The sequence below is a fragment of the Talaromyces amestolkiae genome (assembly GCF_001896365.1).
Source record: "Talaromyces amestolkiae strain CIB chromosome Unknown scaffold28.1, whole genome shotgun sequence".
Classification (NCBI taxonomy): domain Eukaryota; kingdom Fungi; phylum Ascomycota; class Eurotiomycetes; order Eurotiales; family Trichocomaceae; genus Talaromyces; species Talaromyces amestolkiae.
The window spans coordinates 93,968-119,493 of NW_024468064.1; the positions used below are offsets into that span (position 1 = coordinate 93,968).

General features: G+C 46.8%; 7 protein-coding genes across 7 annotated transcripts; 3 read left to right on the plus strand and 4 right to left on the minus strand.

Annotated features, from left to right (window-relative positions):
* Window positions 1–580: 580 nt before the first annotated feature.
* Window positions 581–1,581, plus strand: BHQ10_009980 (uncharacterized protein; the record flags this gene model as incomplete). The annotated part of the gene is made up of 4 exons (XM_040882954.1): window positions 581–649; window positions 704–984; window positions 1,050–1,467; window positions 1,531–1,581. 4 exons carry the CDS (start codon window positions 581–583, stop codon window positions 1,579–1,581), a joined length of 819 nt encoding a protein of 272 aa, XP_040738482.1.
* Window positions 1,582–3,006: 1,425 nt separating this feature from the next.
* Window positions 3,007–4,788, minus strand: BHQ10_009981 (uncharacterized protein; the record flags this gene model as incomplete). Its single annotated transcript, XM_040882955.1, has 1 exon — window positions 3,007–4,788. One exon carries the CDS (start codon window positions 4,786–4,788, stop codon window positions 3,007–3,009), a length of 1,782 nt encoding a protein of 593 aa, XP_040738483.1.
* A 960-nt stretch (window positions 4,789–5,748) lies between these two features.
* BHQ10_009982 (uncharacterized protein) lies at window positions 5,749–10,270 on the minus strand (the record flags this gene model as incomplete). Its single annotated transcript, XM_040882956.1, has 8 exons — window positions 5,749–6,378; window positions 6,520–6,862; window positions 8,859–9,160; window positions 9,212–9,420; window positions 9,499–9,535; window positions 9,600–9,883; window positions 9,935–10,042; window positions 10,174–10,270. 8 exons carry the CDS (start codon window positions 10,268–10,270, stop codon window positions 5,749–5,751), a joined length of 2,010 nt encoding a protein of 669 aa, XP_040738484.1.
* A 514-nt stretch (window positions 10,271–10,784) lies between these two features.
* BHQ10_009983 (uncharacterized protein) lies at window positions 10,785–11,842 on the plus strand (the record flags this gene model as incomplete). Its single annotated transcript, XM_040882957.1, has 5 exons — window positions 10,785–10,826; window positions 10,901–11,056; window positions 11,115–11,218; window positions 11,273–11,589; window positions 11,652–11,842. The coding sequence occupies 5 exons, from the start codon at window positions 10,785–10,787 to the stop codon at window positions 11,840–11,842; spliced, it is 810 nt and encodes a 269-aa protein (XP_040738485.1).
* Window positions 11,843–12,413: 571 nt separating this feature from the next.
* On the minus strand, window positions 12,414–15,334 carry BHQ10_009984 (uncharacterized protein; the record flags this gene model as incomplete). Its single annotated transcript, XM_040882958.1, has 5 exons — window positions 12,414–13,423; window positions 13,490–13,675; window positions 13,729–13,824; window positions 13,874–15,032; window positions 15,107–15,334. The coding sequence occupies 5 exons, from the start codon at window positions 15,332–15,334 to the stop codon at window positions 12,414–12,416; spliced, it is 2,679 nt and encodes an 892-aa protein (XP_040738486.1).
* Window positions 15,335–15,952: 618 nt separating this feature from the next.
* BHQ10_009985 (uncharacterized protein) lies at window positions 15,953–21,946 on the minus strand (the record flags this gene model as incomplete). The annotated part of the gene is made up of 8 exons (XM_040882959.1): window positions 15,953–17,012; window positions 17,076–17,493; window positions 17,584–17,929; window positions 21,482–21,545; window positions 21,602–21,629; window positions 21,687–21,725; window positions 21,797–21,853; window positions 21,922–21,946. The coding sequence occupies 8 exons, from the start codon at window positions 21,944–21,946 to the stop codon at window positions 15,953–15,955; spliced, it is 2,037 nt and encodes a 678-aa protein (XP_040738487.1).
* A 513-nt stretch (window positions 21,947–22,459) lies between these two features.
* BHQ10_009986 (uncharacterized protein) lies at window positions 22,460–25,335 on the plus strand (the record flags this gene model as incomplete). The annotated part of the gene is made up of 5 exons (XM_040882960.1): window positions 22,460–22,496; window positions 22,573–24,185; window positions 24,282–24,774; window positions 24,835–25,020; window positions 25,073–25,335. 5 exons carry the CDS (start codon window positions 22,460–22,462, stop codon window positions 25,333–25,335), a joined length of 2,592 nt encoding a protein of 863 aa, XP_040738488.1.
* Between the last annotated feature and the right edge of the window lie 191 nt (window positions 25,336–25,526).

The following is a 25,526-nucleotide window of genomic DNA, read 5'->3' on the forward strand; positions in this document are numbered from 1 at the left end:
ATCTAGCTTTATATTATGGTGTTTAGACTGTTACATATGTATTTATCACATTTAACGATACTATATGACTTGGATATCTAGTCGACTACTAGGTTAACCCTTAAATTGTCTGTGGCCTGATTACCATGCGAGTACGTGACATCTAAAAAGCTTCTTTAATCCTAATTGCTAAAAATTTTAGCCCTGAGTATGCGTGAGAAGACAATCCCAACAAGAGACCCTCAAGCAATGTAAATTCACGCTCCGGCAAAACACCCACACACAATTTCCGGACTCGGGATAGACATACCCCGAATTACCGAGCTATGGTGTCGGATTGTGGGGTACGACCAGAGAAAAAATCCCATACAATCGACTTTTGTAGGACATTATTATGGAGACATGGTGGGATGTTTGCTGAAGAAAAACATTGTAAAAATTCAGAAAGGAGAAGATATACCGATACGTGTGAGCTGGCAATAACAGCATTGAACGACATATTGAACACACCCAATTTAAACCTCAATATTGGAGAGCAGAACAGACATCCTCCATTTCCACGAAGACATCGAATTTCAACATATTATAGAAGAGAGAAGATATGGCAACTCCCCAGCTCTTAGTAGGCAAAGTCTGCGGTATAACAGGTGGTTTGACTGGTATCGGAAGAGTATGCCTCTCCATCTTTCATCATATCTGATCATTCTAACAGTAAACATAACAGGCAATAGCGCTAGACTACCTCCGCCACGGCGCCAAAGTCGCCGTCAACCATCTCGGCGGACCAAACGATGACTCGCTCGTGGAAGCATTCCACAAAGATGCGCAGGCCGTGATCAGCGAGCTCAACATCACCTCAACAGAGAAACAGTTCATCACCGTGGCAGGCGACATTTCCAAACCCGAGACCGGGGCGGATTTTGTGGCCAAGATTGTCGAGGCGTTTGGACGGCTGGATGTGTTTGTTAGTAACGCTGGTGTTTGCCAGTTTGCCGAATTCTTAGAGTACGCCCCCTCTCTCCTACATTCTATCCGTGAACAGTGGGTGGGATGATGCTAACGAAAAAAAGGCTTGAGCCCTCCCTCCTCTCTCAAACAGTGAACATCAATCTTTGCGGCGCATTCTACGCCACCCAAGCCGCAGGCCGGCAAATGGCACTGCACCAAACACCAGCGGGCGGCTCAATAATCGGCATAAGTTCCATCTCAGCTCTAGTCGGCGGCGGGCAACAGTGCCACTACTGTCCTACAAAGGCCGGCGTTTTGTCGCTTATGCAATCCACGGCAGTTGCGTTGGGCAAGTATAATATTAGATGTAATGCGTTGTTGCCGGGCACGATTAGGACGCAGTTGAACGATGCGGATATGGCGGATGAGAAAAAAAGGACGTATATGGAAGGGAGGATACCGTTGGGAAGGTTGGGGCAGCCGAAGGATTTGGCCGGTCCGGCGGTGTTTTTGGCTGCGGAGGAGTTGAGTGGTTATGTTGTAAGTTCTATTTCTCTTCCCTTGTGTCGTTGCTTTAAGGGGTGCATTGGCTGACTTGTTTAGACTGGTGCACAAATATTGGTTGACGGAGGCTTATTTGTCAATTTGCAATAAGCGATTGGTATCTGCACGACCTGAATATTTCATTGTTGATTTTAGAATCTGAATGCACAGCTAAGCTGATTTATATCCCAAACATCAGTTCTTATGTACCATACTCATGCTAATCGATCGACATATCCGAGGCATCATCATCGCTCTTCTCTTCTTCTTCCCCACATGAGGTCTCCGTATCAGTATCCTCTGTCGAATTTTCTGCATCAGATTTTTCGCTCGAAGTCTCATAAAACCCTTCCCGCTCTGCTAAGCAATACTGGCACCATATTTCCCCAGGCTCATAGTCGAATCGCCATACTCCTCCTCTGCGATAGAATTCTTCCAACACCCATGGTAAGACGCCTATGCGTTCACATGGTTGAACATCTTCCTCACAGGTATCATGGTTGTGAGATTGTCTCTTATCGAGATACATGCCACCCTCCTTCAGCATGAAAAAAATGCATTGATTTGATTTTATCTTATATTTGAGCTCTTCCCACCAAGGATTTATACATAGGGCCCAATCACTCACTTCTTGGCCGTAGAGGCCGTGTTCCTCGCACTCCAGTGACGCGTAAAATCTGTGCAAGTCATTGTCATCTATCGTGTAATGCCAAGGTTCATATAATTTTATGCTGAAAAGGGTTCGAAGAGCACCGGCATGCCAACCAGACCGCGCTAGTATGCATGCGGTTGTTGTCTCAGATGCAATAAAGTCGTCGAGCTCTTGATATATGTCTCGTAGTCGATCACCCCAGCGTAAGAATGTATAAGAGAAATAAAGAGACAATGATGTGGGAGTTTCGCCACGGTATATAGCATGAATGTCTGCTCCTTTGTCGATAAGAATTCGCAGTATGTCCGTCCTAGTATCAGGCATCTCAACAACATCGAAGATCAAAGGTTGTTTTAGCGAATAATGGTTTTTCGTTGAAAGAAGATTTTCAAAAGGGCCTGTTTGAGGATCGAGATCTAAGAGCAACTGGAGGCTCTCGGCAAACGACGCAGTGATTGACCACCATGTAACATATCGAATCGGCGGTTCATAATAACCACCGTCGATTATGCTCATTTGGTACTTTTGGAGAAAGAAAGATATAAAACTGGTTATCACATGCTCTTCAGAATCTACCTTTTCTTCTGAGACACTATTAAAAATCTTCCACCCTTGAGAATCTGGCTCGGATAAGTCAATACAATCATCATACAGTCGCAGTAATTCTATGGCTTCCCCTTTCGATGGTATCAGCGTAGCAGGGGTACTGCTTACACATTAGCTCGAGTCAACAATGATACCAGCAAGGAACTCACTTATTGTAGTACGTGCTTGCTGCCTTATCTGCACGTTGTATTATGAGAAATTTGACCAAGTCAAGATGCCCCCAGTGCGTAGCAATCTGAATTAAGTACAGCAAAAGGCATTAGCTCTTTTGTTCTGAGTCAGCCCACAGCAAGACCAGAAATTGTACGAGTGAAAGTGACGCTAATATTTGCTTCATGGTAAACAGGTGAAGTACCACTTACATGTAAAGGCCGATAGCCCTTACTATCGACATCCAAAACAGACGCATTTCCTCTTCCAAAAAGCTCCCGAACAGCATCTACATTACCAATCTTGCATAAATCGAATATCAACGCGTCATCCGCCACAGCACGAACTGGAAGTACGTTATATTGCCATCCAGATCGGGAGCTGGTAATCATGGCTTCCAATCCATATTTGAATCCTATTCTGATAAGCCAAGACGCAGGATGAAAAATGAACGACGTTGTTGTCCTGTAATGCGTGCAGCTTTCGCCGTCTTGTACTGCTTTTATAGTCTCTCTGTCGACCCGTATCCGAGAGACTATCTTGCCGAATTTAGTATCATAATGCGATATACGATAGGATTCTATTCCTTGGGACCTATGAAAAAAATTTGGATTATTTTCCGCTGCATGAGTAAGTCCCGATAACAAGACGCTTTTGATCAAAGGGTTTGCTATATTGCCCTTGACCCGGTGCAGCTCCTCTTGAAGTGCACTCAAATGATGCTCCATGTCGCTAATGTTAGGGGCTATCGAACTAATGTCCCATCGGTAGTCATGCTGAGCAGCCGAAGATCCATCTAAGGAAGCTGATGCGAGCCGTTCTGAGCTCTTATCAATCACCCCGACCTCGAAAGCGGTGCCTTTATCTCCAACAAACGAAGACACACTTCTTTGCATCCTTTTTTGTAGAATTTCAATAAAGGCTTTGCAGCAAGACGCGGCAGTCGCAGCGGCATACTGTTGCCACATCTTGTTCTTGTGGCTGTCTGCGTAGTCACAAATACCCTTGATGACAAGGCAACGTAGGCTATCAGCCACACCTGCCCCTTCCATCTCAAACCCAATAATTTGTGCTGTCTTGGCTAGCTCATCGCGATGTTCTCCTGACTTCATCACGGTGTCTCCAGAGCCCAGAGTCCCGAAGTGTATTTGGGGAGAGTGATCAAACGAAGACAGGCGGCTCCGATTAAGTAGCACTCCATTGCAACCAAGCTTGCTGCAATCACTTTCGAGCGCCTCATCGCAGATAGGATCTTGGCTCACTTGAGATGTGTCACAAATACAGTTCATTCCGGAGCCTGAGTTATGGTGCTTGTGGCGATAGGTTGCTTCATATAGTCTATCATGTTCGGCACCTGGATAGTTCCACTTTCGATCCGATCCTTGAAGACTCGCAAGGTAAGCCGACAGCTTTTCCCGAAACTCATTCTGTAATCGAGATGTTTTCAGGGCCACCAAAAGTGAACAAATACGTCGATCTCGGCCAATAGTGTCTATCGACCCGGGCTTCGACTGAAATTTATCAGGGTATTGCTTTCCGAAGTCATATTCGATGATGCTGGAACTGATAATAACGTCCCCCAATAGGAGCTCCGTCTTCCCTGTCTTTGATAACGAATACGGCACACCGCCGCAAATGCCAACCAGTAGACTCAAATAGATGTTTGTGAAAGTGCATTGTAGACTCGATGCGACACTAGCGGCGCTTCGTTTTCCCATTTCTGGTAAGCACGACAGTACAACATTGTGTTGATGAATTCTCCCGGTCCGATAAAAGTTTGCGTCTCCATGTTGCTTTTCATATGCTGCAGAGTCATAATGCTCATCGAATACAGCCTCCACGGCGTCGAACTCGACAGGCAAAGCGCAAATGATTGCAATGTCAAAGTCTGCAGACGACCTTGGGATCATGTTGAGCCGCTTCAGTCATTATCCGTTTGATGTTAACGATATGAAGCGAAGGTGCGATGACAAGAAAAGTCGGTGTAGTTGTAATTAGAAGAAAGTAGAAGAAGATGGAAGAGTGTCAAAACAGAGCGATCCTGTGCCATATGCAGGCAGGCAGACTAGTGGCTATGGTCATTACATACATGTATTTACCGCTTATTTGGCCGCAGAGTGAGGTTATTATGCATGTATTTGACTCGACCGTACACGTAAATACGGACAAGAAGACAGGCGTATTTGACAAGGCTGAGGAACTGAGGCTGTGTATGTCGATTGAGAGGAACTAGCTAGTCACGTAGACTACATGAATATCGAATACGTGTTTTCACGCTTCTCTACGACCTAAATACCCTCACGAAAATCAAGAGGCCATTGCATTTAACAGGTATTCAAAAAAAAAAAGTGGAAGATGGCCCACCACACTCTAGTCTCGTGCTATCTTACCATTAAAGATGACTAAAAAACACGAAAAGACCGTTACCAATATCTCCACAAGCATCTAATCATTTGGACAACCATTCATTACGCAGTATTTTGACCTTGGTCCAATCCAAAGTGACTCCATCATACTTGGCAGGATCAACTGAACGTCCTGTGCACCAAAATGGCAATGCAATTGACGTCTCCGGGGCAGACTCCATCAACAAAGTCTCGTCATTCGGCCCTGGATTTCCCCTGGATATTGGCAAGCCCTAGACAGTAACATCCCATAGCCACCGAACATCAAGGCTGGTGTTGACCGACTTCTTAAGCTTGACTATCATATCCTTGTGGAATACGGCACAGGGGTCCAACCCTGTAAGTTCCTTTCGGCCATATGCTAAGGGTTCAACAGTGGGCTGTACTGGTCCTGAAGAGGCTTAATCACATCGAGTCCTAACCCAAGAGTACCACCTGACTGTATAATCTTCGTGTAGTCAGCTTTCAACCGAGCTCGTTATATGGTTGATAGTAAGGTCTCCAAAACGTCGGAGCCGGTGGAAGCGAGTCACCAAGAGTCATAGTTAAACGTCCTGTCCAGATAGTGTTTGCGTGAGTAGCAGCAACTACGCCAGGGCATGGGCAAGTCCCATGAGTACCGAGAAGGACGAGATTGGGATTTGCGCGCACGGCATAAGTATAGCTCTGTCCACGAAATGCGTATTTCCTGCTAGCTCCCTGGGCAAATTGTGACACACGGAGCCAGCCTTTGGGGACATCGGGATAAGCCACAGACATGTCATGCTTCGCGCCACTACCGGCATCACTATAGTATGGCTTGAGTGGTACCTTGATAGCGAGCACAGTGCAGTGATCAACTGGAGCATGTGCATCGATAAATGCCCTTCCCGCCTTTTTTACTAGACTGCGTTTCGACACTGTAATAGTTTTTCCGCCGGCATCTTTACCCTGCTCAACTGTCAGGTCTGCGGGTACGAGCTCTTCGATGGGTCGAAGCTTATAGTTGATGAGAGCCGGGTTAGTATGCAAACTCTGGCGCCATGAATTCAAATCCTCTTTGTCGTCTGTAGCAGTACGTGTAGCAGTACCACCTATGGTATGTGGATTGACAGTCTGCAAACTTTCAAAAAGCTTTTGGCTTTTTTATCAGTAGACGAAGTGCCAGCATCTCCTCCTTTAGTATCTTTGAATTTTGCCTAGAAGGACAGCGCATCAGTCTATTGAAAAGACAGAACAGAAAGAAGACCAACATACCTTTAATTCAATTGCTGTAGACATCTCGGTCTCTGTGAACTCATCACGCGTGTCGAGAGAGGAAATAAGAATTCGAGAACCACCAACCGTTGCCTTGACGGTGTAGTGAGTGCCAAAGGACGCAGCAATCTTTTCCGGAGTCCAAGTCTTCATCGCCGTAAGAGCATTGTCAGTCAAATATTTGGCAGTACTGTCCTCGTCTTTAAAAGAGATACTGTAAACAACCTCCTGATTATATCTGGTCATATTTTTCTTGAAAGTTTCTCCCGTCCTGGTCTCGTCAAAAGTGCGCTCAAACTCGCCTCCGAAGCCGAGAACGTCCCCTCCAAGATTGAGCTTTTTGCTGAGCTTGTTCGTGAATCATTTCTTTGATTTTCCAACAATGGAGAATGAGGTCGATTCGGATCCCCAGGTCATTGTCAGGTCGGAAGGGACTGCGAACTCAACGTTCCTACCGTCCACATAACAACTATATGTGTCTCCGTCGGTACTGGTCACATTGAAAAGGTTCCTTTGAATCCTTCTCACGAGAAGGTCGCACAGGAAGCATCAATTCCACCAAGCACGCTTTGAAAGTTGGGCGGCAGTTGAAGATTCTTGCCATCATCGTCAACGCCATCGTCTACATAATCAAAAGCAAGCAAATCTTCCACCTCCTTTTCTAGTTCTGCTTCCTCTGCATCATCATCATCATCAACAGAACGCAGCGAGACAGTGTTGTTCTACCATATATTGGTAGTAGGATCCTTGGAGCATGTAAACATCAAGTATCTCCGTGCAGGTATCGGGCCCATATCATACCCAAACAACGAGAACTGTGTCATGTTGTTGTCCGGCCCAAGGACAATTTCATACCACCAGTTAAGCTTTAGAATAAGAATGTGTTTATTCTTAGCTTTCTGCTTTAGAAATTCCTATTTGGCTTTTTGATTAATGAAATTTTCTGAGTGGCTACTTGGAGTATATTTTCCATGCATCTGAGACCCAAAATTTCTTGCATTTGCATCAATTCGGTTCTGGTCATTGTGGATAAGGCCTTGAATTGCATTTCGATCGGCAACTACACCATTCTGGGCAATCCCTGGCCATCTGGAGATGGCATCGACCAGATAGCCAGCGACAACGCCGGCTGTCAACATGTGGCCCTGCACACTGTCATCCCCGAAGGCTCGTGCTGTCATCTTGCTTTGAGTATTGTAATATATCAATGATAGGAAAATATTGATTTTGAAGATGGATTGATAGAAGGATGTGGTCTAGTGGCCTCTTAAGTACTCTTCAGATCATCGCTTCCCTCTTTGACCCTCTGCCTCTCCAAATCGAGGGTGATATTTAAGCAGCATCTTTATCAATTTTCTCAGCTATGTTATGCAAAATCCGTGTTTTTTCAGCTCGCCTTGTCAATATAGACTCCGTGTGTTTCAAAGTTTCTGTGTTGGACGATACAAATGAAGCAGAAGAACTTGACTCCATAGTCAACGCAAGCCCTAAATTTCGACAACACGCTCAGTCAAGAATTTTGGTCATGAACTGTTCAACCATAAATTCAGCCGTCCATTCAGCTAGCCATTGTATAAAACAAACTCTGGCGGCTTGCAGATAAGTTGAAGTGAGCTGCTCAGGGAGTTTTCACTCCAGATATGTCTGGCCATCGTGGAATATACTTCCAGTGGCTTGAAMACGATCAGCAAGTCCTTCAAGTATGAATGAGCTGTCACTTGGCATTAGTTTCCTAGAATACACGTGCAAGGTATTCCTCGAATTGAAGATTCCATGTGGTGAGCGAAGCATGGTTCTTTTTCTAACTCTGATTAATTACCGACAGCCAATAAAAAAGATCGGGGAAAGGACAGTAGTAGCCGGTAGTTTATCGAATGACCCGTTGAAAGTGGTATTATTCCACAAATGTAAATAAAAAAAAACCGAGATACCATTGAGCGCAGTGGATATGCTTTGTATAGAAGAGAACTTGGATCGGGGCTTGGGTTAGCGCAGAATAGACATCTAAATCGCAGAATCTCCTACCTATTCATCCATCATGATTCAAATCTGAGAACTCCCTAGATCAAACAAAACTCGGCATTACGCGGTAAGAAGTAATCACAGCGTCCAATCTATTCAAGTAATCCAGCTCATAATCAACGGCAAGGTCATCCTGGGCCCATATCTGCTGGAGAATGCTCCGTAGTTCATGCAAGCCCCTCAAACTCGAGGTTCTCATTGCTCTCTCAATATGTTGCAAGATTCTTATTCTTTGCTCGTCTGTCCGAGTCTCGCACCCAACAATCAGCAATGGAAAGGCTGGATTGAAAGTCCCCAAGCCGTCGAGAAGTACATACGCCCTCTCGACCATTGCGTCGATCTGAGGAGACGGTCCAGAAAAGTTCCGCGATGCTCTCTTCAGGTAGATCAAAGCAGCTAGTTTGAAAAGTTCTATTGTAGCCTCCCAGGCTGTGCTCATGGTATCCGATACGGCTTCTGGTGACGACGGGACAATATTCGTTATCCTGCGCTCGAGGCAACGCAAGGTACTTTCATATTCATCGTCATGGTATTGTAAATCTGACGGTTGACGTATCATTTCAAACATGAAATACAAGCATTGAAGGATCTCATGTGAGCAGTGCGATACATCTTTGATCTATCTCGTGTTAGATCAATGCGGTTGTAGACATGGAATATTCGGCCTGACCTTTTGTAATTGGCAGCTACCCTGGTCCGCAGGTACGGAAGTTTTGATCCCTTTAGTAGAGTCTTCGGTTACAAACCAGTGTCGGATCGTAAACCGACTCATAACCATATGATACTCTACCCAGCCTAGAAGTCCGGAAAATTGGCGCTCAATATACTGGCTATCAACACCTGCATTGTCGATTAGATATTTAGCTTCGCTTAAATGACCTAGAAGGAAAGTCAGTTTAGCACTGTCTTCGAAGAAGCACGGTGGCAATAGAAACAAGTAGAGCAAGTACAACTTACAGAACCACAGAGACACAGTATTCGGCATCCCAAGCATCTGACGTTGGTAAGAACTCAGTACTCATCCAAGCACAAATCTGTAAACTCCAGCTCAAACATACCTCAAGGTGACAAAGTATCATACTAGCCGCAATATGCTGAACTACCGTGGGAACTTCAATACCGGGCGTACAAGATGTAATCAGTGTACGGAGAGCGCGCGCTCTGAACCGAAAGACGCCTGCTTGCAAACCATGCCGATGGAACGACGAGAGCGCCAACGCCGATTGTAGCACAGCAATTGAAGACGGTGAACTATCTGAAAGAGCGAGACGCACCAACAGACTCACGATTTCGTGCTTGTCAGGTTCGAAAATGGCTAGTGTTGAAGGCGCCGTGCATATAACTACAAGTATTAGCTTGGTCAGGCTATACGAAGTATTATTATCGTACTCACAATAATCAAGAAGTTCTCTTTCTTCATAAGCTAGGTCGTTTGGGAGCCATGATAACGCCATGGGTAAATCCAGCCCTTGAAGGGCAAATCCCTCATGGCTCCCAAGTCCTGTTTCCAAAGAATCAGTCGGGAAGAGGATAGCCAAACAATGAGAAGAGCCAACCATGCTTCATCCGTAGGTAATAGTGGAGCTGGATATCCCGTGATGTCGTATTCAGAAAGCTTGCTTGCGAGGAGACCTTGTTTGTAGTCCCAAAACCAGGCTGGAGGGAATGGGTCAAGCTTCGCTTTGCGTTGGTAGGCTTTGGCCACGACAGTCGCAGTCCATACTGACATGGTCTATTGGATTTGATACACCTGGAACAGCGCGGGCGTGCGCGATTACAAGTGGCTCTGGAGTCTGTAATTGCGGGTAAGCTACAGACTCATTCGGACGTCAGAGACGGGAGACAGTACCTTTGCAATGCCAGCACTCATCCGTACGCATTGTGGACGGTTTTCTTGACTGCATGTTGACAAAGATTGTTAAGCATTTACAAAAAAGTTGCCATTTTCCCTCTCTTGAATGCGCTGCGTGGTGGTGGGGGAGCAATGGTACTTAACTAACAAAAACATTTCTGATTATTAATGCACCCCTGTCTTTCCGCTTTGAGAAAAGAGGCAACTTTTCTGTATCTTGGCAATTTGAAGCTCATGCCAAATTTGAAATCATGAAAAAAAAAAGGCCAACAAACGAAACACGAAATCACAATATAAATATGTATATCATGACCGCTCTTCTGGCTCATCAACTCTCAGAGCATCCTCAGTCTTCACATACCATATACCTTCCAGCTCATAAACCATCACAATGTCTTCCTGGGTGATTACCGGAGTTTCGCGTGGCCTTGGTGTACGTTCTTATTCTTTTTGTTGTTGCTTCATGTACTAGAAAGTTGTAGCTAATATACATACTTCACTATCTAGTTCGAGTTCGTCCGCCAGATCTCCCAAAACCCATCGAATACTGTCTTCGGCCTCGTCCGCGACAAAGCAGCTGTCGATTCCAAGGTTGCTGCTGAAATCGGCCGGGACAATATTCACATCATTCAGGCCGATACCACAGATCCATTGGCAATAGAGGTATGTTAAGTAACCGACACATTGGGGAATCGTATCAGAAACTAACGAAAATTAATAGAAGGCAGTTCAGTATGTCTCTGAGAGAACTAACGGTACCCTTGACTACATTGTAGCCAATGCCGCGCTTCAAGCTAAGACTGCATTGGTCGGCTTTGATACTCTGTAATTCCTACATACCATCAAACCTCTCATGATTCAGAACTAACTCCTGCACAGAAGCCACGACCCCAAAGCCCTCGAAAAAGACGTAATTGACCACTTCCGCGTCAACACCATCGGCGCAATCCACGTATTCAACGCTTTCATGCCTCTGATCTTAAAAGGACGCGCGAAGAAAGTAATCGCAATATCCACGGGCATGTCGGATCCAGAGATGACACTCAAAGCAGATATATACCAAGCCGCGTCCTATGCAATGAGTAAGGCAGCTCTGAATATGGCAGTGGCCAAGTTCAGCGCTCTGTATCGCGAGAAAGGCGTACTTTGCATGGCTATTTGCCCTGGTGCTGTGGATACAGGCAGTCTTAATATTGGTACGAAACCCAGTCCTGAGTCCTGAAATCTAATGTGATTGTTTCGCTGACGTACTGGAAAGAAACCGAGGAGGAGGGACAACTAGCCATGGCTATGTTTGGGAAGTTCAAGCAATACTCACCCACGTTCCAAGGGCCTATGAAGCCCGAAGACAGCGCCAAGTCGGTCTTGGCTCTCGTAGACAAGGCTACTGTTGACGGTGGTTATGCAGGCGTCTTTCTGTCTCATACGGAATCGAAGCCGTACCTTTGAGCTTTGTACGGGAGGCTTACAGGGCAATGTTAATAGTGAATTGTTCTTGTGTTCCATCGTGAGAAATTGGAAGATACGTAACTTGGTTGAAAATGCACCCATCCTTCATCGGTTTGTTACTGGAGGTGTCTTGAAAAGAAGCGGCCTAGTTACATGTATGCCTTCTCGACGCACTTCAGCACCATCGGCACAAGCGTTTACAAGCACTACCTAATACCCCCTTTCTCTGAAGTGATTAGGGCTCAGCGTTAGCCGTACTATTCCTATTATGTATTAGCGCAATATAATAGACACCTAGTTTGTCCTCAGGTGTTTCTTTACAACACATTGCTTCAACTTCATCACTCATTGCTTACTCCGAAAATTAAACAACATCTGTACATAGATACATATCTCATGCCAACAAGGGAAACAAACATGAAGCCGGGAAAATATTAAAACCAAAATGACAAGAAGAGTACAAAACAAAAGAAAAGAGGACTGAACGCAATCACAACAAAGGAAAACAAGATATATGTATACAAAAATATCACACTGTCCATAGGTTTATCAGAGCCCGTCCGTCCAGGGATCAAGCAAAGTCTTCCATTGGCTTATCTTCTAATGTGACACCCTTCAGTTCCCCATCAGTGACGACACTTGCTCGCTTGCTGGCAAGATCGGTTGGAGGATGGCTGCCGCCTGCACGACGAACGTGTCGGCCACGGGTCAGTGAGTCCCGTTTCTCGATGGTAGCCACACTGGCGGTAGGAGTAGGCGAGCCTTCCGAGCGATTATTGTTGTTGGTGGTCTGTTCATCGGCGTCAACGTCGGCGGAAGGAACGGGAGCAGGATCGTTGAAGTCAGTAATAGTAGCCGAGACTTCTGGTGCGGCCTTTTCGTTAGTCTCTTCTGCGGAACCGTTGGGAGCATCCTTATCTTCAGCCAATTTGGCTGAATCGGTGACAATATGCAGGTCAGTTGATGACGGGACGTCGAGACTCTGACGAGGGTTGCGACGCTCTGATCCATGTGGACTACCGACGTTGATAGGGAAACGACCTGATCCCTGTGATCCGTCGGTTGACCGGTCACGACGGTGTCGAGCGCCTGGAGCTGGGCTTGTGGCTCSACTGCGACTAGCGATAGCGCGGKTGCGAGCCTCTACGGCAGCTCTTCGGTTACTTTCGTCGGTGCTGATTGCACGTGGGCGAGCAGTGCCAGCACCAGCACCCAAGGTACTGCTAGCGCTGGACTGGCGTTTGAGCTCGCCAAAGATAGCATCCTTGTGATCAAACAGGTCTCGAATCAAGCGGTAGCTGTGACGTTCATTGAGTGTCAGTGTGTTTTCGAGGCGAGGTCGCAAAACACATGGTGCCAGAGTCTGAGCAAGAGCGGCCACATAGGTCTCATCAGCGGATGTCAAGTCTATTAAACGTGTAAAGTGCGTCATGAGAGCATCAAGCGTGGCTATGTTGTTAAGTCGGAGTTGGCCAAGTGTGCTTTGCAACACTTTGATTCTGCCTTCTTCGGAAGTTTCGTTGGCCGTGGTCGAGTAAATGGTTTTGATGATTTCGTAAACTTGCGATGAAACAAGGGAGTCTGCCAGAGCCGATTAGCATATGGTCTGTTTGCTCTGGGGAGAAAAAAAAAATAAAATAAGCATACCGGGAAGTTCAAGGAGGTATAACTTTAGAACGCTAGCAACAATGGGTATCTCATATTTGTCAAGAATGGCACGAGGATCTCCGGCGCTGTTATTTAGGGCTTGTCGGAGATGGTGAGTGGCAGCAAGAGGAACGTCATGCAACCAGATAGCTCGTCGGGCTTCATCGCCTTCAAGATCTGGGTAGTCTATTCTAAGTTAGCAAGACTTCACAAGCCCATGCAATCTTGATGGTCCTTACGATTGTCGAGAAATGTCAAAATGTTAGTCACAATGACAGGGACTCGCTTTCGATCAGCTCTAGCCCTAGCCTCCAAGTCGACACCAAATACTTGATCTGGGAATGTGCTTAGTAAAGTATATAGATTCAAAAATAGGTTACTCACCTCCGACAGAACCGTAGTAATTCTCGTAGGGCTGCACCTTTGGCGCAAACCCTCCGGTGCGGTAATTTTCGAGCAAATACCTCAAATCTCCCAGCGGCTGAATGGTCTCTTGGTACAGCATCATATGATCAACCGTGCTTTGCAAGCCGGGGATAACATTGCTAATCGCGCCGGAGAAATCAAGCACTACAGACTTGATGGCCTTTAGACGATCAAGCTCGCATCGCTCCATGAATCGCAAGTGATCAATAATCTCCTCTTCAAGGATGCATCGTATTTGATCCAGCTTGATGACAGCAGCTTTGTAGCGTTCATCTGCCTCGCGCGCTTCACGATGAAGCTTTTCGGCAGGGGTCTCGTCAGGATAAGGGTTGTTCAGGGGGTTCCAGCCCGAAAGCATTTCCGAAACACTTGAGATTGTTGGCGACGCAGTGGCTTCGTCATTGGACATGAGCGAAGTCATGCGAAGTAGGGGCTTCTTATTTTCGGGCATTCCAGTAAGTTGGAATACCTTTGACCTCCACTGATAGTTCATACGGCTGCTGTTGGCAAAGGTGCTTCCCATATTTCCAATCAATCGCAAGAATCCAAGGTCTACCATATCCTGACCAATTCGCTCGGCGTAGCTGATACTGGGGGCTTCCAATTTCTTCTGCAGATAGTCGACTATATCGGCACCCGTCGAAGTATTCTGATATGTACCGAGAATGGGCACTTTGACTTCACCAATCTTGATGGTATTGAGCATGTCGGACAAGATATTCTTGATTTCATCTTCACTGTAGGATTTGTCTCCCAAGTCAAAGATTTCGGGCTCGTCGGACTCTTGTGGATCCGTCAAGACGATTTTTGGTGCTGGCGGTTTTCCTTTGGGACTAGAAGCCTCCGGGCTCTGGAACGCAAGCTTATTTTCCTCCTCCAAGTCCTCAACAAGGCGGCACTTGTTGAAGTATTGACTCCGCAGTTTCTTCACCAGCTCCGTCTGTTTCATGTGATCCTTAATACGTGCTTGTAGATCATCGTGCGAATTCTGGACTCGGGCCGCGTGCTGATCGCACCATCGACCAAAAGGGTTGACGACGAGTTCGCGAATGTTGGATGAAATCTTTTGGTGGTTTTTGGACGCCTCGATCATTTCGCCGCGAATTCCATCGTATGCCTAAAAGAAATAGATACCGGCATTAGCTTCTTACTATTCAACAACCGCTTTCCGAATCTGTTTCATTGATATACCTTCCTCACACTAGCACCCTCATCTTTTGAGAAGCCTGTGGTTATGCGATCCACGGCAGGAGTAATGTCTCCAAGTCTGGAGGAGTAAACGTCTTCTGCGTCGGCTCGCAAACTAGCAACGGTGAGAATCTGTCTGTTCTCGGCAATGCCTTGCTGAAGCTTTGTATACAGAATTCCCAAGCCAGAGGCATAGTCGGGCGTCCAAAATGAGTCCGCAAAGCCGGGCATTTTGACGAAAGATCGGCGGGAACGTTGATTCAATCCTCAGTTTCTCAATCAAGTGAAGGCGCCGGAAAAAGTAGAAACGGGGGAGAGAGCGTATGGGCTAGGTAGCTGAATTGAAGTGGCTGGCTCTGACTTTTGACGATCCCGCCCAAATCAAAGAAACAGAATGAGCAAAAGTCGCAAGAAAGATCAACAAAGAGAATGGCGTTGCGCTCAGGAGAGACGCAGATGCATATGTCCAGGATGTGGCTGTGCAGTGTGTATCGAGAGAGTAGTCTACTGAAGATGAACTTAACACAGATCTTTCCCTAGCAACCTCACGCAGGCTAACCCAAGGTTGAGGTGGTTTGATTGGTGCTACGTCAACGGCTTGGTCTCAGCTTCGGGTTACCTAATCAGGCCGATAACGAGCGTTGATTGGTCAGAATGGGTCTAGACACGTGCGACTCTATAATTAGATTGGATGTATACGTGGGCATTGGAAAAGTGAATAATGCTATGAAGTATGTTGACATATCTTGACATTATAATATATATGACATGATCATAATGGGAATATATTAGATGTGCGATGCTTATTTGAAGCGCAACATCGTCATGCTGAGCGGTGAAAATTTGTATCTAACAGAACCAATGGTAGAGTTTCTTCCAGGCAGGCCATTTGGCCTGTTCGGCGCGCTCTTCCTCGATCAATTCTCGAATATCGAGGTCACGGCGACCGGTGTTCAAGTCCATCTGGTGAGCCTTCATGAATGGAGTGCGGAACCAGATCTTGTAAGGGATATAGAAGGCAATGACTATGGGTGCCGCAAGATATACAGAGAAGAAGTTTTTCACGAGCTCGGATGCGGACATTCCACTATATCCAACAGGGGCGAATCCGACCCAGAATTGGGCAATAAGGACAAGGACGTTGAAGAGAAAACCTACCCAGGATCCATAAACACCAACTTGGGATTTGAAGGGCAGTTCGTCTAGGGTGTGACCCTGAGCCTTCCAGCCGGAGCGGAAGCGAATATGAGCTAGACAGATAGAGCCCCATGTGAAGATAGATGACAGACCAGAAATGGCAAGCATCCATGTAAAGGCATCACCTTCCTTGCTCGAGGCGGCAAGAAACGCCAGGAACCCGAAAACAGACGCAACCATAATGGCAAAGAGCGGACGTCCTTGACGATCAATGTAGGCCAAAAATTTGGGTGCTTGTCCTTGCTCAGCAAGAGCGGCGAGCGTACGGGAGGATCCGTAGACGGAAGAGTTGCCGACAGACAAGACAGCAATCATGATCACGACATTCATGACAGAAGGAAGACCACTAATTCCGGCATTCACGATAGCAATGACAAAAGGGGACGCCCTTGCATCAGCAGAAGATGTTCCTTCCAAACGCGTGTCGGTGTAAGGCACCAACATTCCGACAATGGTCAAAGCCACAATGTAAAAGAGAGCAATACGCCAGAAAACTTGCTTGATGGCGGTGGGAAGCGATTTGCGGGGATTTGCGGTTTCAGCAGCAGCCAAACCAACAAGCTCTGTACCAGCGAAGGCAAAAGCAGCATTGACAAAGACACTGCAGAGTCCCTTGAAACCATTGTTAAAGGCTCCTGGATCATACCAGTACTTCGCACCAATGTAACCGCCTTCAGGACCACCGCCACAGTTCAGGATGATTCCAAGGATACTGTTGGACGGAAAGTTATTAGAAAAGAAGCAACCGACACATCGGGAGAAGGAAAAAGCTCACATAAAACCAATGACAGCGGTGACCTTAATGATAGCAAATACAAATTCAGCCTCGCCGTATCCTCGGACACCAAAGAAGTTGATTGCAATAATCAGAACCAAGAAGATTGAAACCCAGGCAGCAGGGGAGATGCCGCTATTCCAGTACTGGATGGTGATTGATGCGGCGACAATTTCTAGGGGTAAGACGACGAGCCATTGCAGGGCATAATTCCAGCCCATAGCAAAGCCCCAGGCGGGGTCAAGGAAACGAGTCGAGTAAGCAGAGAATGAACCGGCGACAGGGTACAAAACTGCCATTTCTCCCAAAGCGTGGACCGTGCAGTACAACATGGCACCAATCAGGATGTAGGCAATGACCAGGGAGGCCGGGCCTCCGGCGGCCAGCACGTTCCCAGATGCGACGAACAGACCAGTACCTACAGTAGTCAAATCAGATTAGCCCATCTACTACGTAGCTTTAAAAAGTATGGGGGCGTTGACCCCGGGGTTCAAGAGATTGCGCTTACCGATCGAACCACCAATGGCGATCATCTGCAGGTGACGGCCCTTCAGCTTGCGCTGCAGGGGCGAATTGGCCGTGTTCTGCGCGGCTGTTTCGAGATCAAAGACATTGCCGTCGGCGCCAACCTGGCCGGCTTTGGTCACATGGGCATTGGGATCGCGCTTGAAGCTGTCGATGAAGCGCTGGCGGAAGCTGCCAGCGGGCTGGGTTTCACCATAGGATGGCGGCTCCTCGGATGAGATAGTATGAGCGGCGCCGCCACCAATCTCCTTGGATTCGTATGATTTGTCCATGGTGGTGAAGAGATAAGAAAACGAGGCTTGAGCCTTAATGTAGCACTCTGCCGACGCCTAGTGTTGTTTAGCAGCCACTGATAACGGCGAACTGCTCGCTGTGGCGTCTATTCCCAGTGATACGTAGTACGTATGTAGGTATGATAGGCACGCCTTATCAGCAGACGGGCACTGGTCACTGATTGAGGGCGGGCAGATGAGAGAAGAGGAATAGGGACGAAGAGCAAAGGAGCAAGGATGGAGGTGGCTTTCCCTTTAAACTTATACTATGTAGAAAAGGGCAAAAGCGATCGGGCGACCACTGACAAACAGTCCGACTCTGGCAGCAGGTGGCAGAAGACAAGGCACACCTTCCCTCATATACTTTTCACCTGCCTTCTGCCTTTCAAATTGGCCCATTTGTTGCAGCAGACAGAGCTCGGGATTAGTCTGGAGTAATCCTATCAGGGAGGAATGCTGAGCTCCACCAAGTCCACTTGATTTTCTTGGTTAACAACTGAACGGGGCCACGCTTTGCTCTGGTGGAGAACGCTCTAGGACTTCGTATCACACATACAGCGCCAAACGATACCTACTGCGACGTAGCTACGCGCTACTCTTCGCGCCAATTACTACTACGTACTTTCTGCTCCTTATACTATTGTGAGTACGTACAACTAACCCCCTACTCATGTTAGCCGGAGTGCTGCGTACAAAGGTCAAGACCAGGCTAAATTCGTGGGTGGTGGCAACGGCGCATGATTGGGTGGTGGGAGACAGGCCGTTTCCGGCAGGTGGTTTGCTCTTTCCAGTGAGGCTCCGGCCTGGCAAGTTGGCAGTTGGGTTGGCATTGGGCGGTCGGCCAATGGCTTCGGAGCAAAACACGAACAGACAGATCAACATGAGTTCAGACTCGGAGATGTTCCAAAGCAGTTACTGACACAGTGATACGTACACAGTAAGGACTGACTAGTGGGCACGGGCTGATAAGCCGGCCTGGATTAACGTTTTTGCCAAGAGACCGGAGCAAATCACCTGACTCCACTGTGTTTCTTGTCTTATGATTCTTATCTCAAGTCTCCATATCCATCCATGTTGCTGCGTACGTACTCCGGAAGGATGAAACTGCCCCATGCCCCATAGATAAAGCTAATCCACTGATAAATCCCTAGGTCAGAAATCAGATAAACTTCATAAACATGACAGCAAACAATTGTCAATTCTTTCTCCCTGGTATAAGCGCAGCTCTTCCGTCGGTGCGGGAATGGTCGCGTAGTTTAACCTAGGGACAAAGCAACGGCGATCCCGGTGCAAGGTGGCTTATTGGGCTTACTGAAGTGACCAACCAAGTTTGAAGCAACACTTGGACCTATTACTCGTCCCTTCCATGTAATTTTCCAGAACCTTTTTTACCTTTGTGATTTGACACGCAACCCTTTGTTTGATTGTGTTGAGGTATGCCGTCGCCTGCCGCCCGGATAGAAGGGATCTGGAAAAGGACTCAGATCTCGCCGGGCCCCTTTCCCCGGCTTTTGGTGCGGCATTTTTTGCTCCCAAGGCTGAGTCGGCAATGTGCCTTCCCATCATGTACAGAAGGATATCGACGGAGCCACGGAGATGAGAATACGAGACGACTGATTCATGCTCACTCGTACCATGTACGTTCGTAGCGCTCTCAGTGGCGCGATGGCATTACATAGTAAGTCTAGGGTTACTTCGTCTTGTCTTGGAAGTATGGGGTAAAAAGCCGTGAGATAAGGGTGGAGCCTTGGAGGACCTACTATGTGGAACGGGGACAGGCTTCATCCACTCTGAATGCGATTTCGCAGTGACTAAGCAGACATCCAGCCAATGACACGTGCCTCAAGACATGAATTGAGTTGTCATTACTGTGCCTTGTGACTCAAAAGGTTATTTCTGAGCTACGAGCCTGTATGGTAATCTCAGTACTAGCGTTACGTACTAGCGGTATGTTATTCACACTCTTCCCGTGGGTCCGAACGCCTCTGATGCAACGCCACCATTCCTAATCGGGAGATGGTGAACGCCGATCAGGATTCAGGCGCCAAGGCCTAAGAGTCCAGGCGTATTTTGCCCGAAGAGGCAGTGTGTGTGATACATCATCACATCGAGATGGAGTCTCCATGAGGCCGAGCTGTTACGTACAATTTTCCACATAAGTATGGGATGAGATCCATCCTCGAGCTTGGAAACCTGGGGTAAACAGATTCCAGGTATCAATTATGTAATGATGTGTTTAGCGCGCTTCAAATGCGAGCTGACGGAAGCAAGTACTATTATCTATTTACCCAATAAAACATATGCCTCTAGGATGAACTTTGGTCAAACAGGGGGCAAGAGGCCAAAAGGCTTCCGATGGCAGCCAGATGTTGCCGCACTAGCTCCTTCCTCGATTTGCTGAAGCAGAATGGCAGCAAAATAGACAGAGATACTTCCCGGCTGGCTCCGTCTGGGGAAACGACGCTGTGCTCACGATCTCTTCTCATCGCATCACACCGGCCCGGTATATCGATCCTGCCGGTTGCGGGGTAGCAGGGAGAGGCAGTTAGCCTGGCAGTGTGAATTTCGAACTAACAATATGGAAAGTCTGGAGTCAGGACTAGATCAGCGTCACACTATGGAGATATCAAACTCCACGTTTTGGCTTCTGGAATAGTGAATGGCCGTGTCGATGAGAGATGTTTTGACATTGATTTTTGACCTCTTGCACTGATAAAAGTTATCGGATCCTGACAGGTGGCGTTCTCCTTTCTATTTTGGCAATTTGACTTTGTTATCATCATTGCGTATCTACCTAGGCATGTAGAATTGGAACGGTTAGGATCGTCTTCCATCGGACCTGACATTTGCCCTATGCTCTTGAGGCGAAAAGAGCGCAATTCAGTGAACAGTCAATTCTTCTACTCAAACCGCTGTTGTCGACAGAATACAATTGCTTCAAATTCAGCGCAGGGTATCTTGAACACTACTCAAGCTCAATTGCACGCTTGAGAAATGTACCTAGCCGCAGCTACAATCCATAGCCTAGGTTAGAAAACGCGGTCTTGAGCTACAATCCATCTGCGCACACTAGTGCTTCTCACCTTCTAGAAGGCTTCTGTACACGGATCATTGCAATAACCTGAATAACGACGGCGCATACCGGAACATACGAACCGAACGCATATTCTCAAGGCAGACGATCTGGTGGCTTGCGGACTGCTGCAAGCGTGCGCCGTTTTGTAGCTACGTAGATCCTTCTGACAGGGCGAGAGATAACGATGCAAGAACTGATAAGATGGCAGGAAAACGACATTCCCCTAGTCTCGACTGGGAATAGGTGAAACCTCCTATGATAAGAATAAACCAGTGCCACTCGTCGCCTGATATGGACCATGGCATTGGCCGATGGTGCATCAACGATTCAACGATAGAAGCAAAAGAATTGCTGTCAACGTATCATTCACTTTTGATTCATTAAGTAGCTAGGTAGCTTGACACATGAAATTCGTAAAGCTTCTTTGCTCTTTCTATGAGCTGCCCACAGGCCCTTCACCGCCTGGAATCAACTATTTGCATAAAATCGTCAGTGTGTCGAAATACATGCGCTATCGGTATTCCGGGACTCACCATGCAGACATTGTTGCCGTTTAGAAGAATCTTGGGGAGCTTTTCTTGGTTTCCGGCGTAGTCACTGTGGTTGCGATGGTTAGAGACGTTATTTTGCGGCTTTTTTTGGATGAGACATACAACTCTGTCACATCTTCCAAGACCATATCTATCGTTCTGTCAGCACTATGAAAGAAAGGTTTCGGCTTCAGGGATATATACGTACTGACATAATCATCGAATCCGAGAAGAGTACCGGAAAATTCTATACCAGTAGTCAGCACAAAAGCAGTCCTTGCGTGGTCCTTAAGCTTGAACACGTTCAGTCTGCAATACCTTTGTCACCTTTCATCACCACCCAGATCTTGGAGCCAACACATTTGTCAATCAATTCTATTTTGATGGCGTTAGTGACAATGGACAATTATACATTTCATACATCGCACAGAGCTATTTCTTACCGAGGGGTAAGAGTTGCGAAGCCATTGTGTGTGAAGTTTTTGTAGTAGGTTTTGGCAGAGAAATGATTCGACAGACAACAAGATCAGCGAGAACTTGCAAGGTTATACTGTTCGCACGAATTTTTTAATCAAGTAGAGCGTCTCGTATGAAACTTGATGCAAGACAGAAAGCGTTGACGGCGTACCAGGTCGGGACTAGATTTGATATTGGCTCCGCGCTAGCCTCTTTAGGACTAGCTCAACTAAACCCCGTAAATTGTAAACTTTTAATGATCGTCTTTATCCATTTGAGCTCCCGAGTCATCAGCTCCGTTCTTTAAATCAATCTCCTACTTCTAGGACGCTGTCATTAGCATTCTCGACAATTTGATTATACTGTCTTTACCTTCCGTGACTGACATATTTGACAAGGATGGTTCTTTCCAATGCGCAAAAGCGTCAAACCAGTAGCAGTTTGGCCCTCCAATGGCACTGCTTACCCACCGAGAGCTCGCAGTTTCCCAGATAGCGTCAACTTGCGCAGTCCATTAGGACCACAATGCTCAACTCAGCAGAGCGGATTACATACACCGATAGTTCGTCATGGGCGATATATTGCCATCATCTCTCGAGCTTGCCCTCTTCGCAAATTCGATCAGCTACTCAAAATAGGAGGTGGCACGCGCCAGTTCTCCGCTTGCACACCTAAACAAAACGATGACTTCGAGGGGTTCGATGAGGAAGAGGAAGAAGATACCGATACCAACAGCTCTGACATGAGTCGTATGGTTCGCGAAAGAGGAAAAAAGCTCGAAGCACAGGCTCGGCAGAAGAGAGAAAAAGAGCAAGCATTGATGCGACAGAGGAAAGAGCTACAGATCCAGGCTGACCAGTACGCCAACGAGCTCCGGAATGCAAGTCTCCTGTTGCAAAAACTCAAACAAAGTCTCGAATTGATCCGACGCTTTGCAGAGGAACAAAGACGGGCCTATGAAAAGTGGATGAGACGCTACGAACAAGTGATTACGAGTAGTGCGTCTTCGGTCGACATCGCGAGCCAGGTATTTAAGGAATATTTTGTCATCAGGTATCCTATAGCCAGTAAGGTCGGCTCATACATCAACAAGAATGTCATGTTCATCCAAGATGGCGAAGCTGAAGTATCGAAATGCAGCCAAGCTCTTAGACGGATCGAACTGGGATCTCGAAGAATTGACTTGGAAACGCGATTGAATCAGCTTGAAGCATCACTTGTCTCAACTGTTGAGGGTCTCTTCGATGATCATGTCACGCCTGCTGCTTCGGCCAAAAGAAACATTGAGAAGATTCTTGAGCCACTCATTCTGTTCCTGTCTCAGTATGTAGAGCTACAGGAAGTGGGCTACAGAATCAGAAAATCAAGCCGTGGAATCTTGATTGCTTGCAAAAATTTAGGCGAATATCGATTCAAGAGATTAAGGGAGAATATAATGGATGGGGCCCTCAATATAGGACAATCGCTTCACGGGTATCGAGCAATGCGGCGTTCGCTGCGATGGGGTGGTCCTCTGGGGAAATCTCACATTCTCAGCATAGTTCAAAATTATTTCGATCTCCAAGTCATCCGTATGCTTGCATCTGACATTGAGATGGATCCGGATCTTCTTGCTGATGAGATCAATACTCGTGGAATGTCATCGCTCATGGCCCACTGGTATTTCTATCGATGGAAAGAAGGTGCTCCGCGCAGTGTTGATCTCGATATAGCTTGGAAACATTTCGATATTTACTACCCATTCTATATGCTTTACGTATCTTCTCGAAATCTAGCCAGTGAAGTCCTGAGACTTGAAAAGATCTCGGAAGTGATGGGAGATTCTACGTCGGAAGCCCGCTTTAAAGAATGGAAGACGGAGTTTGATCTTGACCGTCAAAATTTTTTAAGTCAGCTTGAAGAAACCAGTTACCACACATGGTTAAGGTTGGAAACCGAGGACAAAGTCAGCAGGCTCGGTGGAGTGCCTGACACCATTGCCAAAGGCTTGTTCACTCCCAAAGACCCTCCCAGCTCTGACCCACGCCGTTTTTTTCTTTGTATTGATGCAATTTGTGACGGTCTGTCCCGATCCATGAATCTCGACGAGGCTACTCTTGAGTTCGACAATTTTCCAGACCCCACGATGTCTGATGTGATTGAGCTCCTGGACTATGTACCTTCGCACAAACGAGGAATATACGGATATCGAGCTCGGGCACTCGGAAAAGGAAGCAAACAGGAAGCAAACGCGATAAAATCACGCATGCAAGTTGGTTCAACGCGTCTATTGCCACGGTCGATGCCCCCATCAAGTCGTAGGTATTGCACAGATTCCAAAGCTTCTATGAATGATAACGGGCACCAGTGCGGGGTATCCGAGCCGGAAATAGCGTTGATCAAAAAGGACCAGATAGTGAAATCGACAGACAAAGATACAGCGATATCTTCAGTCTCCGATGCAGAGCGTCTGGGCATAATGTCGTCTTATGAATTACTTGGTAAATCCGATGAACCTCCTGCGACCGCAACTGACGACACCAAACCTCAGTTCTGGAGCTATAATCAGTACAAAACGCCGGACGGAGGAAAGATCGGCATTCATTACTGCAAAAACCTCGAACATGCCGAGCGTGCGGCTGCCTTGTTCTCTGACAGTAAGGTGTTAGGCTTCGATATTGAGTGGAAACCTCAAGCTCAGATATCAGCTGGTATCAAGAGCAACGTGTCCCTGATCCAGATCGCCAATGAGGAACGTATAGCCCTAATTCATATTGCACTCTTTAAGGGCAATGAAATTCAAGACTTAGTTCCGCCGTCACTGAAACAATTACTCGAGTCTACCAATACCGTCAAAGTAGGTGTGTCCATCAAAGCAGATTGTTCGCGCGTCCGGAGGCATCTGGACATTGACACAAAAGGTCAATTTGAACTCAGCCATTTATACAAACTCGTCAAGTACGGCTCAACGCAGCCAAAACTGGTTGATCGGCGCGCCGTCAATCTGGCTCAACAGGTTGAGGAGTTGTTAGGGCTGCCGTTGAGGAAAGACAGTGACGTGCGAAAGAGTGATTGGACCAAACCCTTGGATTATGCTCAAGTTCAGTGTGAGTCCCATGCGTCCCTTTTGGCTCAAACAAGACTGACTTATTTGATTAGATGCCGCATCGGATGCCTATGCTTGCATATGTCTTTATCGCACATTAGAAGCGAAGAGAAAAGCATTAAACCCCGTTCCTCCATTGCCGGCCTTCGCCGAACTTAATCTCCCTATTCTTTTGGCTGAGGAGGACAAAGTCGAGATAGAGGACAAAATAGCTGAACTCAGCGTGCGCATGAAGGAGTCGTTGGAGGTGGTGGACGCAGGGGAGGAGGATGTTGTCAAGGTCAACGATGAGGCTAAAAATACAGATTCGGCGTGATTTGACAGCATATTTGCATCTAAATGTCTTCAGACCAGCAATCTACCAAAAGGCACTTATTTTTATATATATCGCCCCTCACTTGTCATGATCTACTTGGAGCGCATTTCTTTGGCATTGTCTAGCGGCGTTCTACATTTTCATGTTCTTAGCATCAAGTAAAATGCATACTCTCCAGCTTTAATAACCGG